General features: G+C 38.3%; 1 protein-coding gene across 2 annotated transcripts in view; it reads left to right on the forward strand.

Moving 5' to 3' along the window:
- The window catches only part of ITGA2 (integrin subunit alpha 2), a 105,033-nt gene that overhangs the window by 76,197 nt on the left and 11,516 nt on the right, over positions 1-17,320 (forward strand). For both annotated transcript variants that reach the window (XM_070357477.1, XM_005891149.2), the window contains exons 16-24: positions 507-646; positions 5,640-5,791; positions 8,045-8,155; positions 8,751-8,833; positions 11,154-11,295; positions 12,400-12,492; positions 13,288-13,364; positions 13,451-13,534; positions 16,930-17,032. In XM_070357477.1, the coding sequence (XP_070213578.1) occupies positions 507-646; positions 5,640-5,791; positions 8,045-8,155; positions 8,751-8,833; positions 11,154-11,295; positions 12,400-12,492; positions 13,288-13,364; positions 13,451-13,534; positions 16,930-17,032 (985 nt within the window). The remainder of the gene's footprint in view (positions 1-506; positions 647-5,639; positions 5,792-8,044; positions 8,156-8,750; positions 8,834-11,153; positions 11,296-12,399; positions 12,493-13,287; positions 13,365-13,450; positions 13,535-16,929; positions 17,033-17,320) is intronic.

The raw sequence follows: 17,320 nt of genomic DNA on the forward strand, positions 1-17,320 counted from the left end.
GAAATACCTTTCAGTGAACTTCACCCTGTAGCCACCGTGGTAGACCTCAGACATGCTAGGCCATATACTTCCTATACTGTGACGTTCCCTTTTAAGATAGCCCATGATGGCCAAACTTTTTTCTTTGAAGGTGGGTTTGATTCATCTAAAAAGTCAAGACACAAGGACTCAAATCCATATTTTGAGGAGACAGTTAAGCTAGGTTATAAAGCATCTGCCTGCAATGTGGGAGACCCGGGTTCGATCCCTGGGTCGGGAAGATCCCCTGGAGAAGGAAATGGCAACCCACTCCAGTATTCTTGCCTGGAGAATCCCATGGACAGAGGAGCCTGGAGGACTACAGTCCACGGGGTCTCAAAGAGTCGGACACAACTGAGCAACTTTACTGTCGTCTGTCTGTTAAGCTAGGTTAATGCTGTTTTGTGGTCACATTCCTACAAGGTGCTAAGACTAGCTTTTCTGGGTAGCTTCATGAGAATAATTTTTTTTAAACATTGGTCTTTCAGGTCACAGAGCATTGCTGATGTATCTGTAGATGCTTCATTCACACCAAAAAAAATCACTTTGCTCAACAAAAATGCTGAGATAAAACTTAAACTCTGCTTCAGTGCTAAGTTTAGACCTACTAATCAAAACAATCAAGTGGGTGAGTAAACCTGAAATAATCTACACGAGAGATAGATTTGCTTATAGAGTTTCACTTCTGATGTAAACTATGCTTGGGATATGGAAACCAAAAGAAATAAGGGTCTTGCAGACCCTTGAATTGCCACATATTTGAGGTGCCTGAGAATGGTTGATTAGGTGTGGAAGGTGTTTTAGACTGTCCTCTGTCATCCTTAGAAGGTCACATTCTGCTGCAGAAAGTCATGAAGTCAGTGACATAATTATAGCCTCTTCCAGTCTATTTTTAAGTTTCTCTTACCCATAACTTCCTAACGGAAAACCATGGGCACGTGCAAATTACACTGAACCTGAGTCCGTATTAGATGAGTCGACTGTGAGTTGGCTATGCCATAACATAGGTACAGTGTGTTCAGTATGAGGATCAAATATTTCTATTCTTGAAAATTTAAGAGGCATGAAATAATGAAAGAGAAAGTATAAAACAATGTATAATTTGTGTCCAGTGTTTTATATTTTCTAAATAATCCATTATGTGAACCAAAAACTGCAGATGTAAAGGCAGAGGAACTAGAGGTCAAATTGCCAACATCCATTGCATCATAGAGAAAGCAAGGGAATTCCAGAAAAGCATCTACTTCTGCTTCATTGACTACACTGAAGCCTTTGACTGTGTGGATCACAACAAACTGTGGAAAATTCTTAAAGAGATGGGAATACCAGACCACCTTACTTGCTTCCTGCAAAACCTGTACGCAGGTCAAGAAGTAACAGTTAGAACCTTACATGGAACAACTCACTGGTTCAAAATTGGGAAAGGAGTATGTCAAGGCTGTATATTGTCACCCTGCTTATTTAACTTCTATGTAGAGTACATCATGTGAAAGGCCAAGCTCGATGAATCACAAGCTGGAGTCAAGATTGCCAGGAGAAATATCAACAACCTCAGATATGCAAATAATTCCACTTTAATGGCAGAAAACAAAGAGGTACCTAAAGAGCCTCTTAACGAAGGTGAAAGAGGAGAGTGAAAAAGCTGGCTTGAAACTCAACATTTAAACAATGAAGATCATGGCATCTGGCCCCATCACTTCATGGCAATTAGAAGGGGAAAAAGTGGAAACAGTGGCAGATTTTATTTTCTTGGGCTCCAAAATCACTGCAGATGGTGACTACAGTCATGAAATTAAAGATGCCTGCTCCTTGGAAGAAAAGCTATGACCAACCTAGACAGCATATTAAAAAGCAGACATGTCACTTTGCCAACAAAGATCCATATAGTCAAAGCTATGGTTTTTCCAATAGTCATGTATGGATGTGAGAGTTGGACCATAATGAAGGCTGAGCACCAAAGAATTGATGCTTTTGAACTGTGGTACTAAAGAAGACTTTTGAGAGTCCCTTGGACAACAAGGAGATAAAACCAGTGAATCCTAAAGGAAATCAACCCTGAATACTCATTGGAAGCACTGATGCTGAAGCCCCAATACTTTGGCCACCTGATGCAAAGAGCTGACTCATTGGAAAAGACCCTGCTGCTGGGAAGGATTGAAGGCAGGAGGAGAAAGGGATGACAGAGGATGAGATGGTTGGATGGCATAACCAACTCAGTGGACATGAGTTTGAGCAATCTCAGGGAGATAGTGAAGGATAGAGAAACCTGGTGTACTGCAGTCCATGAGGTTGCAAAGAGTTGGGCATGACTTAGTCACTGAACAATAACAACAAATAATCCAGTGAAGTGAGGGAAAATCTGAAACATGACCTGTTGGCAGGAGAGAGTAAGGAAAACTGTGGGCAGTCTTACAAATGGATTGGTCCAGTTGTCTTTGGCAGCCTGGCTGAGGTCCTGCGTGTCCCTTAAGTCTTTCTAACCACTGCATTTCACCTCCATCTCTCCTGCTCCAATTATCTCAGTTCCTTCGATATGCAGCCATTGATTCTTAGCACTTAATCCAATATTACCTTCTTTCATTTGCTTCTGTTTCATGGGTCCGCATCCTTTCCATCAGATTTTTTTAAATTGAAGTGTAGTTGAATTACAATGGTATGTTACTTACTGTTGTACAGCAAAGTGACTCAGTTATGCATATATATCCTCTCCATCATATTTTGGCTCTAATTTTCTGAAACCTGTAGTTCCTTGTTATTCAGTCATTCAGTTGTGTCTGAGTGTTTGTGACCCCATGGACTGCAGCACGCCAGGCTTCCCTGTTCTTCACCAACTCCCGGAGCTTGCTCAAACTCATGTCCATTGAGTTAATGATGCCACCCAACCATCTCGCCCTCTGTTGTCCCCTTCTCCTGCCTTCAATCTTTCCCAGCATCAAAGTCTTCCCTAATAAGTCAGCTCTATTTTCTTCAGGTAGCTAAAGTATTGGAGTTTCAACTTCAGCATCAGTCCTTTCAATGAATATTCAGGGTTGATTTCTGTTAGGGTTGACTATAGCTATTTTATTAGGTGGTGAACAAATTAACTTAAAGGGTAAAAATATAGAGGCATGTTGTCATGATTTATAGAAGAAATAAGAAAGCTAGGAACACTAAGTTAGATTCATGTCTTGGCACGCCTTCCATATTTCCTATTTTTCATATTCACCTGGCATTTTTCCTTTCAAGTGTTCAAACACTGACCCAGCTCTGAGTAGCACATTTCACACACCTGCCTTTTAGCACATCCATCTGAGTAGCCGTGAGAGTTGAGTCAGAAACCATTACTGTCTAAACATGAAATGGCTAGATGGAATGTACAGCATGGTGGGTTTTGTTAATAAGACTGTATCGTATACAGTTACTAAGAGACTAGATTTTAAAGGTTCTCACCACACACAAAAAATTGTAACTTTGTGAAGTGATGGGTAAGTTAACTCACCTTATTGTGGTAATTATTTTGCAATGTATAAAATCACTATGTTGTATGCTTTAAACTTACACAATGTTATATGTCAATGATATCTTAATGAAGCTGGATGAATAAAACATTAAATATAAAAAGTTAATTTGGAAAATCTATTAGTTGGCAGAAATGACTGGTAGGTAACCTCTGCTGGCCCTGAAGCATGGGTTTGCCTCAAACATCTTCCTCCTAGTTTTTGACTGTACTTCACCTCTTCTGTTACCACACACTTGAAAGGCATTTTCTGCTTTCAGAGAATTTGATTCCCTCCCACCTGTTCTCTAGGGTCTCTCACCATTGGGCACCTTTCCCTTTGAATCCTCTTCTTGATGTCTTAGGTCCATATCGTCATGATCATTTGTCACTTACTTGCCTGGCAATAACAGTGTGTAAGACAGAAATCCCACCTCTGTGACTTTGAAAAGTCAATTTATAAAGCATATAACTTCTATTATTTATTGCATTGGGTGCACACTCCAGTTTGAAGTTAATAACACCAAAAAGATTATCATATTGCCTATGTAACTATGTATCATTTTGGAAAAAATGAAATATTGTCCTTACCACGTGTACTAACTTTGTCCTAGCTACCATCACTTCCCTGCCATTACTTTTCCTTTGTGTTATTTTCACTACTTATTTGTAGTTCTTGATTCTTTTGTATTTTATCTTTGTTAACCTCATGAAGTATTCAGAGCCAGAAAAATTATACATCACTTCTAGTAGATATTTGAAAGGTCACATGTAGATTGCTTTTGGAAGTATAGTCAATCTTTAAACTCTTGGAAGTAATCAGTTCAGTTCAGTCACTCAGTCGTGTGTGACTCTTTGTGACACCATGGATTGTAGCATGATGGGCCTCCCTGTCCATCACCAACTCCCAGAGTTTACTCAAACTCATGTCCATTGAGTCGGTGATGCCATCCAACCATCTCATCCTCTGTTGTCCCCTTCTCCTCCCGCCTTCAATCTTTCCCAGCATCAGGGTCTTTTCAAATGAGTCAGTTCTTTGCATCACGTGGCCAAAGTATTGGAGTTTCAGCTTCAGCATCAGTCCTTCCAATGAATATTCAGGACTGACTTCCTTTAGGATGGACTGCTTGGATCTCCTTGCAGTCCAAGGGACTCTCAAGAGTCTTCTCCAACACCACAGTTCAAAATCATCAATTCTTGTAAATAATAAGATAGAATAATCCTAAGTAATGCAGTTGATGCTATTAATAGTATCAGATCTTCTCAGTGTTGGGTGGGTAGCCAACAGATTTTATTGAAAGTTCTGATAGTTGGACATTAGCTACTGACATCAGTTTTTATCACATATGTTTCTCATTTCCATTTCCCTAGGTTAGTGTTATTATCTCTGTTTTATAGATGAAGAAATGGAGGTTCAAGGAGGTTAAGAAAATTGCCTAAAGCTCATCAGTGATGAGATTAAGATTCAAAACAAGTCTGTCCGATTCAACACTTTTTATTGCAGTGTAACATGGCTTTCCCCAAGTAAGCTTGTGGAGTATGCAAGGTGCTATACATTTCCCCTTAAAGTATCTAATTTAATCCTCAAATAACAATGAATCCTCTAAACTGCATAGAAATAGTAGAAACATGGGGTCTGGTTTCAAAATTACTCAAACTTTACTTCTGACCATGCCCTAGCTATGTGTGCTGAGGTGAATTATTTTGAAAAACTGAATAATATTCTATTAATTATCTGAAAAATAGGATAATAAAATCCATGTTCTAGGTTTATTGTAAAACTTATATAACGTATAGGAACATGTCCAGTTGTATGTCACCATGTTACAGACAATGAAATTGCTATTTGAGGAGTTTGACTAACTTCATTCAGTAGATTTCCTGGTGGCAAATCTGCTATTCCTTCCAATGCATCAAATCACAGTTCTTTGAATCACATTTCTTTGTATCCACAGTCGACATACATCATACCAGAGCTGCACTTACAAATATCACAGGCTAGCCATGGTTCACAGTCCATCAAAAGGAAGACTGGTTTTTGTTTTCTTGTAGTCAGAGACTTAACCCAGTGAGACACGATAAAACAGGAATGCCTTTTCCTTAAAAATGTATTTGTACTGACATTTCTTTATGACTTTTATTATAGCCATTGTGTATAACATCACAATTGATGAAGACCAGTTTTCATCCAGAGTGATGTCCAGGGGGTTATTTAAGGAAAATAATGAAAGGTGCTTGCAGAAGACCATGATAGTAAGTCAAGCACAGCGCTGTTCTGAGTACATCATCCACATACAGGTGAGCCTCAGAGTCCTCTTCTTTCATCTCCTTTCTTTTTAAAGACTAATGAATGATAAAAGCCTGAATTGGAGGCTTATGAGTGAGAAGAACCCTTGCTCTTCTAATTACTGCTTTTTTTTGGTCTGTGAATAGGAGTATATTTCCTTTACACTAATAAGATTCTTCAAGAAATCAAAGTGCTTTCTTAAGTGTTTAATAGGAACAACTTTTAGTTGACAATAAATTTTATATTGACATTTTCATATCAGGAGAATATTTATTTATTTTTAAATGACTGAAAAGGATAACTCTAACTGCCCTTTACATTATTGGATTTAAATTGATACAGGTGAAGGCTGGTAGATTATGAGGTAAAAATTCTTTGCTCTAATCTTATGCCATAATTACTACAGTTCACATAGATTTTGAAATTCTCCCAAGTATAAAACGTGCTTCTCAGAAGAAAATTTCTAAAAAAGCTTATCTTATAAATCATATGATTATTTCCCCCCAGAAGCCAGGTTATGGTATTTGAAAGTATAAGTTATTCAGGAAACTATTTTTATAAGAGTTATTTAAGAACTTTCCTAGAATGTGGTTCTCAAAGTTTAAGATGCATAAGAATTGCCAAAGAAACTTTTATAAAATTGGTATGCTGAAACCCCACCCCCCTCAGAAATTCCCTTCAGATCCAGTGAATATGTCTAAGGGGCATCCCCCGACATTTCTCAAGTAGATGGATGATACAGAAATCACATCTCAAGAAGTGCTAAGAGTTGAACAAAGAGTTGGATGAACTAAAATCAGTTGAGTAATTTATTGTTCAAGTTGAAGGTTTCTTCTTTGTGAAGGCCTGGACTTTTCTTGTTGATAATGTGCCAATTATACAGCTTCTTTAAAGGAATAAAAGCCAGATTCCATTCTCTCTTATCCTTGTGCTATGTGGTAGGTCAAATTAAACATGTAATCCATTGTGGGGGAAGTACCAGCCAGGATGTGGTGTATGTATGTATATATATATATAAACTGGAGACAGAAATGGCAACCCACTCCAGTATTCTTGCCTAGAGAATTCCATGAACAGTGGAGCCTGGCAGGCTACAGTTCAGGAAGTCACAGAGTCAGACATGACTGAGTGACCAAACTACCACATACATATAAATACATCTCCTATTCTCTCCCATGTGTACTTGTGAAGTTTTTACAAGGTGTGTATTATTGTCGTCAGCTGAGAGGTGTTGTTCCAGGTAACACCATATTTGCTATCAATACCCAAGTCCATCCTATATGCCAACCCTGCAGCCGAGGATACATTTCCCTGTAGTCAGGAAGTCACTGCCCCTGCCCCGCTACCCCCTGTGCAAAGGGCTCAAGACAGAAGTCCTGCTGAGATAAAGATATCTTTATCTTTTCCTTTATCTCAAAAGGAAAATTTGATTTTTAGTGCTTACCAATGTACAGGCATTCTTCTTTCTTGAAGAAGAATGCTAGATGGTGTTTGCAGCCCTGTTTTGGCATTATTTTCATGGTTCGATAGATAGGAAACCTCAAAAACTAGAAGCGGCCCAGGCCTCTTGGAGCACTGCAAATCCTCCACCATCTTTGCTAGACAAAGAGGAACTGCCTTACTTATAGCTGGACAGTGTTGGTTTTAACGCCTGCTGAGTGATAGGTGCATCATCTTCGACATGCAAAGGAGCACTAATAGACAGCTAGGCTGGAAACTGGGGAGCTTAGTTTAGAGTGCGGGAAACACTTTCATCTGGTTTTGTAGACTAGAGACTAGGAAGGGGAGTCCCCTTGTCCATTCCTGACAGTGAACTCTGGGCACTTTCCCTTCCAGATCATAATATTCTCTTCTAGAGATTTGGTCAGGACACCTGTAAATCCAAAAGTCTTGGCAGTACGGACAGGAAGAACATGGCCAACAACCCAGGAGCTGGGTACTGACAGAGGGATCTTCTGAGCATTGAAAATTGGATATCTCATCTAAATATTGATCATTACTTACATAAATAATGAAATGACTGATGAGTTTACCTAAGAATCACTGCTTCAGATTTTTACTGAGCCCAAGTTTTGAAGTCTCAGAAGCGGAGAGGCTAACAGCAGACTTAGGACAGAAGTAAAGAAGCAGTAGCCTTGAAGTTCAAAACAGAGCTATTCTGCATGACTGAGGGCGGACTGTGTGTTTAATTGTGAGTACATGTGTGGTCATTTTCTTGTTTGAAGCTGCCATGCCCTAATCCACTAATCTCTATGTGTGTTTAGGAGCCCTCTGACATTATCAGCCCTCTGAATCTGTGTATGAACATTAGTCTGGAAAACCCTGGCACTAACCCTGCCCTTGAAGCCTACTCTGAGACGGTCAAGGTCTTCAGTGTAAGTATGGCTTGCCTTTCTTGGAATTCCTGACTAGCCGGCAAAGTTTCAGTCACTGCCTTAGTGTTTGAAGACACTTAGAACATAGCCTAAGTTGGTAATTTTCTAATTGAAGTACAGTTACTTCTATGGAAAGTTCACCAGCATATAAGTTCCATGAAGATAGGGATTTTGTCCTCCTTGTTCTCTGCTCTGTTCCCAGCACTGTGAGTAGTGCTTGGCCCGCCACAGGTGCTCAGTAAATGTTTATTGAAGAAATAAATAACAATAAAGGGAACACCTTGTGTTCACAACCCATTAAAAAAAAATAAAATGGTACCGGTACTTCTGAAATTCTCTGTATCACTCCATACTCTATCATATCCACTTTTATCTTGTGCCTCCCAGATAGCACCACCATCCTGAATTTTGCATTTATCAATGTTTTTCTTTCTGATGTTGCTAAACATGTATATATTCCTAAAATATGGTTTAGTTTCACAGGGTTTTGAACTTTATATAAATGGAATAATACTATTATGTGTTCTACAATTTGCTTGTTTAACTCAATAGCAAATTTCTGGGATTGTTTTTCTCTCTTTTTTTTTTTTTGTAGATCCCTTTCCATAAAGACTGTGGTGATGATGGAGTTTGCATTTCTGATCTAGTTCTAAATGTTCAGCAGCTGCCAGCCACTCAGTAAGTTTTACTTTAAAGTGCAGTGAAAATTGTTGAAATAAAAGACATGTTAGATTACTTTATTCAAGTGATTGTGTATGGAAATTTTTTTCTACAAAAGAAACATTATAACTCCTAAAGATCCTTAAAATCTAAAGTATCTAGAAATAAACTTAACCAAGGAGGTGAAAGACTTATACTCTGAAAACTATAAAATATTAATAATGGAATTTGAAAATAATCCCAAGAAATGGAAAGATATCCTGTGCTCTTGGATTAGAAGAATTAATATTGTTAAAATGTCCACACCAAACTACAGATTTAATGCAATCCCACTCAAAATATCCACGACATTTTTTACAGAACTAGAGCAAATAATTGTAAAATTTATATGGAGCCACAAAAGACTCCACATTTTCAAAGCAATTTTAATAAAAGAGAACAAAGTTTGAAGTATCTTCAGGTTATGCCTTAAAGCTACAGTGATCAATAGAGCATGGTTTGGGCACAAGAGCAGACGTATAGCGATGGAACAGAATAGAGAACCCTGAAATAAACCCATCTACTTACGGTCAATTAACCTAGAACAAAGGCAAGAATGTACAATGAAGGAAAGACTGTCTCTTAATAATAAGTGGTTCTGGGAAGACTGGACAGCTACATGTAAAAAGATAAAATTAGAACATTTTATCATACCAAATACAGAAATAAATGCAAAATGGATTTAAGACCTAAATATAAGACCTGAAACCTCAAAACTCCTAAAGGAAAACAGAGGCAGAACACTCTTTGTCATAAATTGTAGCAGTGGTTTTTCTGTCTCTGTTTCTGAAAGCAAAAGAAGTAAAAGCAAAAATAAACAAGTGAGACCTAATTAAACTTAGAGCTTTTACACAGCAAAGGAAACCGTTAACAAAACAAAAAGATAACCCACTGAACGGGAGAAAATATTTGTAGATGATATGACCGCTAAGGGGTTAATATCCAAAGTATACAAACAACTTGTATATATGTCAAAAAACCAAAAACCTGATTTAAAAAATAGGCAGAAGACCCGAATAGACATTTTTCCAAAGAAGACATACAAGTGGCCAACAGGCACATAAAAAAATGCTCATCAGTGCTAATCATCAGAGAAATGCAAATCAAAACCGTGATGAGGTATCATGCCATTTCATACCTGGCAGAATGGCTGTTGTCAAAAAGAACATAAATAACAAATGTTAGTGAGGATGTGGAGAAAATGGAACCCTTTGACACTGTTGGTCGGAATGTAAACTGGTACAGCCAACTATGGGAAACAGTATGGAGGTTTCTCAAAAAACTAAAAATAGAACTATCATATGATCTAGCAGTTCTAGTCCTGGACATGCATCCAAAGAAAACAGAAACACTAATTCAAAAGATAGACGTTTATAGCAGCATTATTGTCAATAGTCAAGGCACGGAAGCAACCTAAGTGTCCATCAATAGATGAATGGATAAAGGAAGATGCAACACACACATGTGTATATATATTTATGTATACACATTTGTATATATAATAGAATGTTACTCAGCCATAAAAAGGATTAACACACACATGTATATATATATTTATGTATACACATTTATATATATAATAGAATGTTACTCAGCCATAAAAAGGATAAAATTCTGCCATTTGCAATAATGTAGATGGACCTAGAGGGTATTGTGCTTCATGAAATAAGCCAGAGAAAGATAAATATTCTGTTTCACTCATATAGAGAATCTAAAAAACAAAACAAATGTATATTACAAAATAGAAAAATAATAAACTAGTAGTGGGCAGAGGGAAGGAAGGAGGGGCAAGATAGAGGTATGTAATTAGGTGATGCAAACTATCAATATTATGTAAATGTAAAATAGATAAGTAACAAAGCTATATTGTACAACACAGCAAAATATAGTCATTATTTTGTAATAACTTTCAATGGAATATAGTCTATAAAAAGATTCAATCACTGTATTGTACACATGAAACTAATATTATAAATCAATTATACTTCAATATAGAGAGTATAAATTTCAATTTCTCTCATCCATATAGAAGTAAGCACTAAGAAATATAAAACCATTTATATTTGAATGGTGTCTTTTTCTGCAATGTAATTAAAAGCAACAAAGAAGAAAACCCAATAGGATTTATTCATTCATTGCCAATATTATTTTACTATGAAGATAATTTGTTATAAGCAGTTTTCTCAGTCTCTAAATAGTAAATCCAAGATTTGTTTTTTAAATGAGTAAAGTATTTGAATGCTGACTTAAAGAAAACAAAACTGTAATGACTTTTTTTTCTCCTTTTTACTGTTAACAGACAACAGCCCTTCATTGTCAGCAACCAAAACAAAAGGTTAACATTTTCAGTACAACTGAAAAACAAGAAGGAAAGTGCCTACAACACTGAGATTGTTGTTGATTTTTCAGAAAACCTGTTTTTTGCTTCCTGGTCCATGCCGGTATGTGAAGGCACTCTGGTGTTAACTGCTATTTTTGTTGTCAATTACTGTCTTCCTCCTACTCGAATCTCCAGGTCCTCTGGGTTTTCTGAAGAAACTCCTTGCCCCTCAGCATGATCAATCTTGACACTGGTGGCTCCCAACTAGTTAAACTACTTGAGAACATAGCCTGGCTGTGTATCTAGACCAGTTCAGCTTCATGGCTTGGATCAGATTTTTCCTTTGACCTGATACTTGGCAGTTGTAGTCAGACTCTACCGTAAACTCTCCTCAAGCCATCTGTGTGATGAGGCTGCCATGGAGCTGCACAGATGCTGGGAGTTGCACTTGCTCTCAGAAATTAGAGTCCCACAGCTCAGCCCAAGCTTTGTAACCACAGGTCTTGCTGCTGCCAAGATAATGCATTCCATCGAGGTCAGTTACGCATGTTGACTTGATCGCTATACCAGGAACGCACTTGACCATGAATGCCCCCCTGGTCCCTCTGCCACCAAGCAATGAGAAGGAGAGAAGGGAAAAGCTGAGATTTTCCAAATTCACTACTTGATGAAAGGATTTTAAAAATGGTTTCATCCAGTTTCAAGTCATTGTGAACTTAATAGATTTAGTGTTCTACACCGATTCTGACTTTAGTGTTTAAATTTCTTGGGCCAAATGACAGCTTCTTATTTTAAACAGAAGAAACATGAGGAAATCTGAAGATGATTCTTTTAAGTTATTTAAAATATAAACAAAAGCTATATTTTATTTGCTTTTCTGTTGAAACTATAACTTTCAAATATATTGAGAGAAAGATATGTATTAAAGACAGCATTTCTAAATAGTGGATTAAATTTATTTTGTGCTTCTGAAATATGACATATGATTTATTTCTGGGGGAAATTTCAGTATCTGATTTTGTTTTGTTGGGTGGCCTGTCTAGCAATAAAAATAGATGTTAGCCATCTGGATAATACATAGAAGATTTTCAAGTCTTGGTGTGAACACAACCTTACTGCTAAAATCTCTAGGTGGTTTATATTTCTTTTGGCACATATGTGCATGAGTGCACACACATACAGACATTGAAAAAGAATTGATCATTGTTTCTTTGGTCTCATTCAGGTTGATGGGACAGAAGTGACCTGCCAGATTGCTTCATCTCAGAAGTCTGTTACCTGCAATGTGGGCTACCCTGCTTTAAAGAGCAAACAACAGGTACAGCTTCCATTTCATCCCCAAATCTCTGCTGACCCCTTCTCATCATTGGTGTTAATTCACCAGTGAACCAACTTTCTTAATATTAAGTGTCATCATTTGAGAGGCACCACAAAATAATTGGCTGCATATTTAAAGGAAGTTTTAAAATATCTGCATGCTTTAAATTAATAAAAGTGGGATTTCCCCCTGTGCAATTCATTTCCAAAGACACATACAACATAGAAAGTTTTTTCTGAACACATTGACCAACACCAAAGTGGTTTACACATAGTCACGGATATCATTTGTTAACCCCTGGTGGTAAGCAAATTTTACATCAGCACAAAGCCTTCAAATTCAGACAAATATTAGTGCCTGTGATAAGTATGGTGGTGGTGGTGGTGGTGTAGTCTCTAAGTCGTGTCCAACTCTTTTGTGACCCCATGGACTCCAGCCCGCCAGGATCCTCTGTCCATGGGATTTCTCAAGCAAGAATACTGGAGTAGGTTGCCATTTCCTTCTCCCGGGGATCTTCCCAACCCAGGGATCAAGGCCAGTCTCCTTTGCAGGCAGATTCTTTACTGACTGAGTCATTAGGGAGACCTGCTGTATGTATTTGTTAAGTAAATTCAGTTCTGTTCTGAAGGTGAGGCAAGGTGGAAAAATACATAGATATTCTACAAATTAGAAAGCTTAAGTTTCATAAAATTCAGAATCAAATGGGAGTGAGTTTACTTTTATGGGACACTTTTTTTTATGTTGGTCCCTGAGTACAAAGCATCATAGATTGATGAGTTTTCATTTTGTGTATAGGTGACTTTCACTATTAACTTCGACTTCAATCTTCAAAACCTTCAGAATCAGGCATCTATCAGTTTCCGAGCCTTAAGGTAAAACGTGATGAAGTCATGAACTGATGAAAAGTGGCTTTTCAAATATTTCTCTTTCAGTAATTTCCTAATATTCCTTTCAATAGCGAAAGCCAGGAAGAAAACATGGCAGATAATTCAGTCAACTTAAAACTCTCTCTGCTGTATGATGCCGAAATTCACATAACAAGGTAGGTGAAACAGTGGGAGCCTGTGATCGCAGCTCACAACACATTTGGTTCATGACTAAAGAAGTCCTCTACAAAATGTTTCCTCCTTGTCAACTAAAACAGAAGTCCAGGGGCACACTGGTCCCTTGACCCTTGGTGGACTCCCTGGACTCTTGAGGGATGCTTTAGATTTACTAAGAGCAATACCAGAAAGACAATTGTCTGTCACATGCCAAGGGGAGCTCCCCTGCAGGCCCTCGGACGAGCTGTCAGACCAGAGCTCGCAGGGCCCCAAGGAGTTGCCACCACTTCCTTCCCCACACCTCTGTCCCACTGTCCACATGAGATCTCAAGGGGTAGCCCCACTCCTGGACATCAAAGCCCTGGGCACAAATATTGAATCTAGTCACAGAAAATTCCTGGCACAGTGGATTAGGGGTTTCTTCCAACCAGGATGAAATGAGGCATTTTTCAAAAGAGGTCATCCAGAAAGAAATGAGTTATTCCACTTTCTTGTCTGTCCAAAGCAAGTAAACCTGAGAGCTCCGGCCAAAACAGTACCACTTGATGCCTATTATCTTGAATTGTTCAGAGAGACAGGTGTCTTGCGAGGTGAGGAACTTGTAGACACCACAGGTGCTGATATTATCACCTTCATTCCCACTTAGTGAGGCGGGTTCGTGGGCACACACATTGCGCACAGCTGTGCAGCTGCAGAAGTCCCAGGCGAGGCCCACCTCCAAGCCTGGGAACCAGAGTTCTCTAGCTGCTGAAACACTGTGGCAGCTTTGCAGCACAGATCAATGACCCCTGGAAACCACACAGCAGCGTATCCCCAGGGAGCCGGCTACAAAGTGTCCAGTGACCACAGCTTTCTCTAACATCACTCCAACCCCTAAAAGCATGGAATATGTGGATCATCCAACAGATCCCTGAGCAAAAACAAAAAGGAAAATATGTCATTATGTCTAGAGCTCAAGACACATGAGCAAAGATGAAAAGAATGCTTCTGTATAAAGTGAGTTGCAAACAGCAAAAGCAGAAACTGTATCTCAAGTCATCCATCCCTGAAAAATTATTCAGTAACTACAGATTTCAAAGGGCCCTCAGCTGCTAAAATAAGTAACCGAAAACAGCTGCAGCCGAAGAGATTGCTAGCACCACATTACCTAAATGTTTTCCTTCCTACCTATAATGCTACTTTCTCATCCTAAATGCTTTTTGTTAATAGAGCCTTTTCATCATTCCATTCTCCCACCATGGCCAATGTTTTCAGTTATTTTGAGATGAAATAAATTTAATATTGAAGTGGGACTTCACATTTACTAAATCTTAGCTATGTATTTTTTGTGATGGTAAATTGGATTCTTAGACATTCTGATGTTTAAAGTATATCATGAAGTTAAAAAATACGGAGAATTAGCAAGAATAAAGCTAAAGCGGTTCCTAAACCTATCATCCAGATAATTTGTCTTAATATCTTTTTAAAAAGAAAGATGTTAAATGTGCATGGATAGAAAACTCAAACATCATGGAAAAATGCACGATGAAGAGAAATCATCCCTCCGATCTCCTCTGGTCATTTTGTAATGACTAATTCGGCTGTTTCAGAATATTTTCCAGATACAAGGTCTATCTATCTACTAGGATATATGCCACACACACACACATACACACACAGTTTACTTACTTTTTGGAGAAAAAAAAAGTTCTACCCAATCCCAATTATTGAGTATATCCCTTAGGAACCATTTTGATAGTATATAAGTGTGCAATTATATTTTGCAAATATGATGGGTGGAAATAGATGACAGTGGAGTTTATTTCTAAAACAGGATCTGCCCCACTATAGCTAACTGCTAATGTAAATATATTGATCAATATTTAAGTAACTGATGGAACCCTTAAGGAACAAATGAAAAAAATGTTGGATCTCTTTAAAATGCAGAAACAGAGCATATTAATCAATTTGAAAACTGGCCATACATAGGGGCTCACACAAAGATCTGAAAGGCACATACAGCCAGCCTTTCTATTTTATTTTTTAAATTAATTTTTATTGGAGTCAGGCTTTCTGTTTTAAATCCCAGTAAGTTTTCCCATTTTCCATGTAAGGCTGACAAATCATTATTTCCTCTCATAGACATAACCTTGACAAATACTACATTTATTTAAGTCCCTTTGACATATTTTCCTTTTAAGAATTTGGGGGAAAGTCTAAGGCATAAAAGAGAAAAAGGCAAGATTTTCAGTAAAGAAACGAAAGGACTCTATCTTGAAAATATCCAGTCCAATTTTCTTTTAGGAAATAGAATCAATGTATTATAATTAGGATAAACTGTCTGATGGCAATAAATATTGCTTCTCAGACTCCTGCCCCTGCTATCTGCCCTCTACCCCACAAGGAAGCTGCCCTGGTTGGAATTCAGCCTCAGATTCCCAGAAATGAGTGAAGAGAGGGAATGGTATTCAGTTACATTTCAGTCTGGGTTGTCCTGTGCGGGTTCCCTAAGACCTGGTCATTCTTCCACTTGCAAACCCTACTCAGCAGCCCCAGGCAAAGACATTCAGTTAGGCCATTACTTCTAGGTCTAATCTATTAACAAAATTCCTGAGTCAGCCATCTTAGAAGTGGTTTCTGTGGTCAGTGGTGGAAACAGATGGACCTACCCCGATTCAGACCAAAGCATCAGAGTTGGCTTGAAACCAAGGATTGTTGTCATTGTTTAGTCATTAAGTTGTGTCCGACTGTTTGCAACCCCATGGACTGTAGCCTGCCAGGCTCCTCTGTTCATGGGATTTGCCAGGCAAGAATACTGAAGGAATAATAAAATGTATACCCTGCCGTCTATGGGGTCGCACAGAGTCGGACACGACTGAAGCGACTTAGCAGCAGCAGCAGCAGCACACCGTTTCACAGGCATCCAGTGATGAGTAGTGCAGGAGCTAATGCCTAATGATAATATTTCAGCCATCATACCAAGTGGAAAACCCTCTGCCTTATAAATCTGTTCGTCCAATCAATAAGGACCAGGTGTCCACTGTATTAACACAGCAGTCAATATAATAGCAATCTTGCAAAGAGTTTCACTACAGGTTCCAAAGTAATACATTTGTACTTATTTTAGAAACTTACAACTGATATATGTATCTGTATATACAACTGATGTAACACAAAGAATCTTAGCAGAATGATCATGAAGGGATATGTTTTGAAATGAACTTGTTTTAGCCTTAGAAATGTATACTGGGCCTTAAGTCCATAACAAATATTTGTTTTCCTTTAATGTTTTGTACCTAAATGTGAATTCTTTCACTTGTAATATAAGCTGGAAGATATATAAGTAAAAGAAATATTAAACTTCAAGAACAATAGCATAACTAAAATATTCAGCTTTACAAATATCATCCAACAGATCTACCAACATAAATTTTTATGAAGTCTCCTTGGATGGGAATGTTTCTTCTGTCGTGCACAGTTTTGAAGATATTGGTCCAAAATTCATCTTCTCCATTAAGGTTGGTACACCTGTTATAAGAGTGGGAAGTCAAGAGAGGCGGGGCGGGGGCGGGGAGTGGTGCCGGGAATGAGGGCAGGAAGAGAAGAAGAAAGTAAAACGAAGTTGAAATATGCCAGTGGTTCTCAAATTTGAGCACACATTAGGATCACCTGAGTGTGGTCAAACATATGTCACTGGGCTCCATCTCCAGTAGTTCTGATTCAAAACGTCTGGGGTGGGCCCAACAATGTGCAGGTCTAACAAGTTCCCAGGGGATGCGGATGCTTCTGGGCCAGGTGCCGTTCTT

This window comes from Bos mutus, chromosome 20 (genome assembly GCF_027580195.1).
Source record: "Bos mutus isolate GX-2022 chromosome 20, NWIPB_WYAK_1.1, whole genome shotgun sequence".
In the NCBI taxonomy this organism is placed as follows: domain Eukaryota; kingdom Metazoa; phylum Chordata; class Mammalia; order Artiodactyla; family Bovidae; genus Bos; species Bos mutus.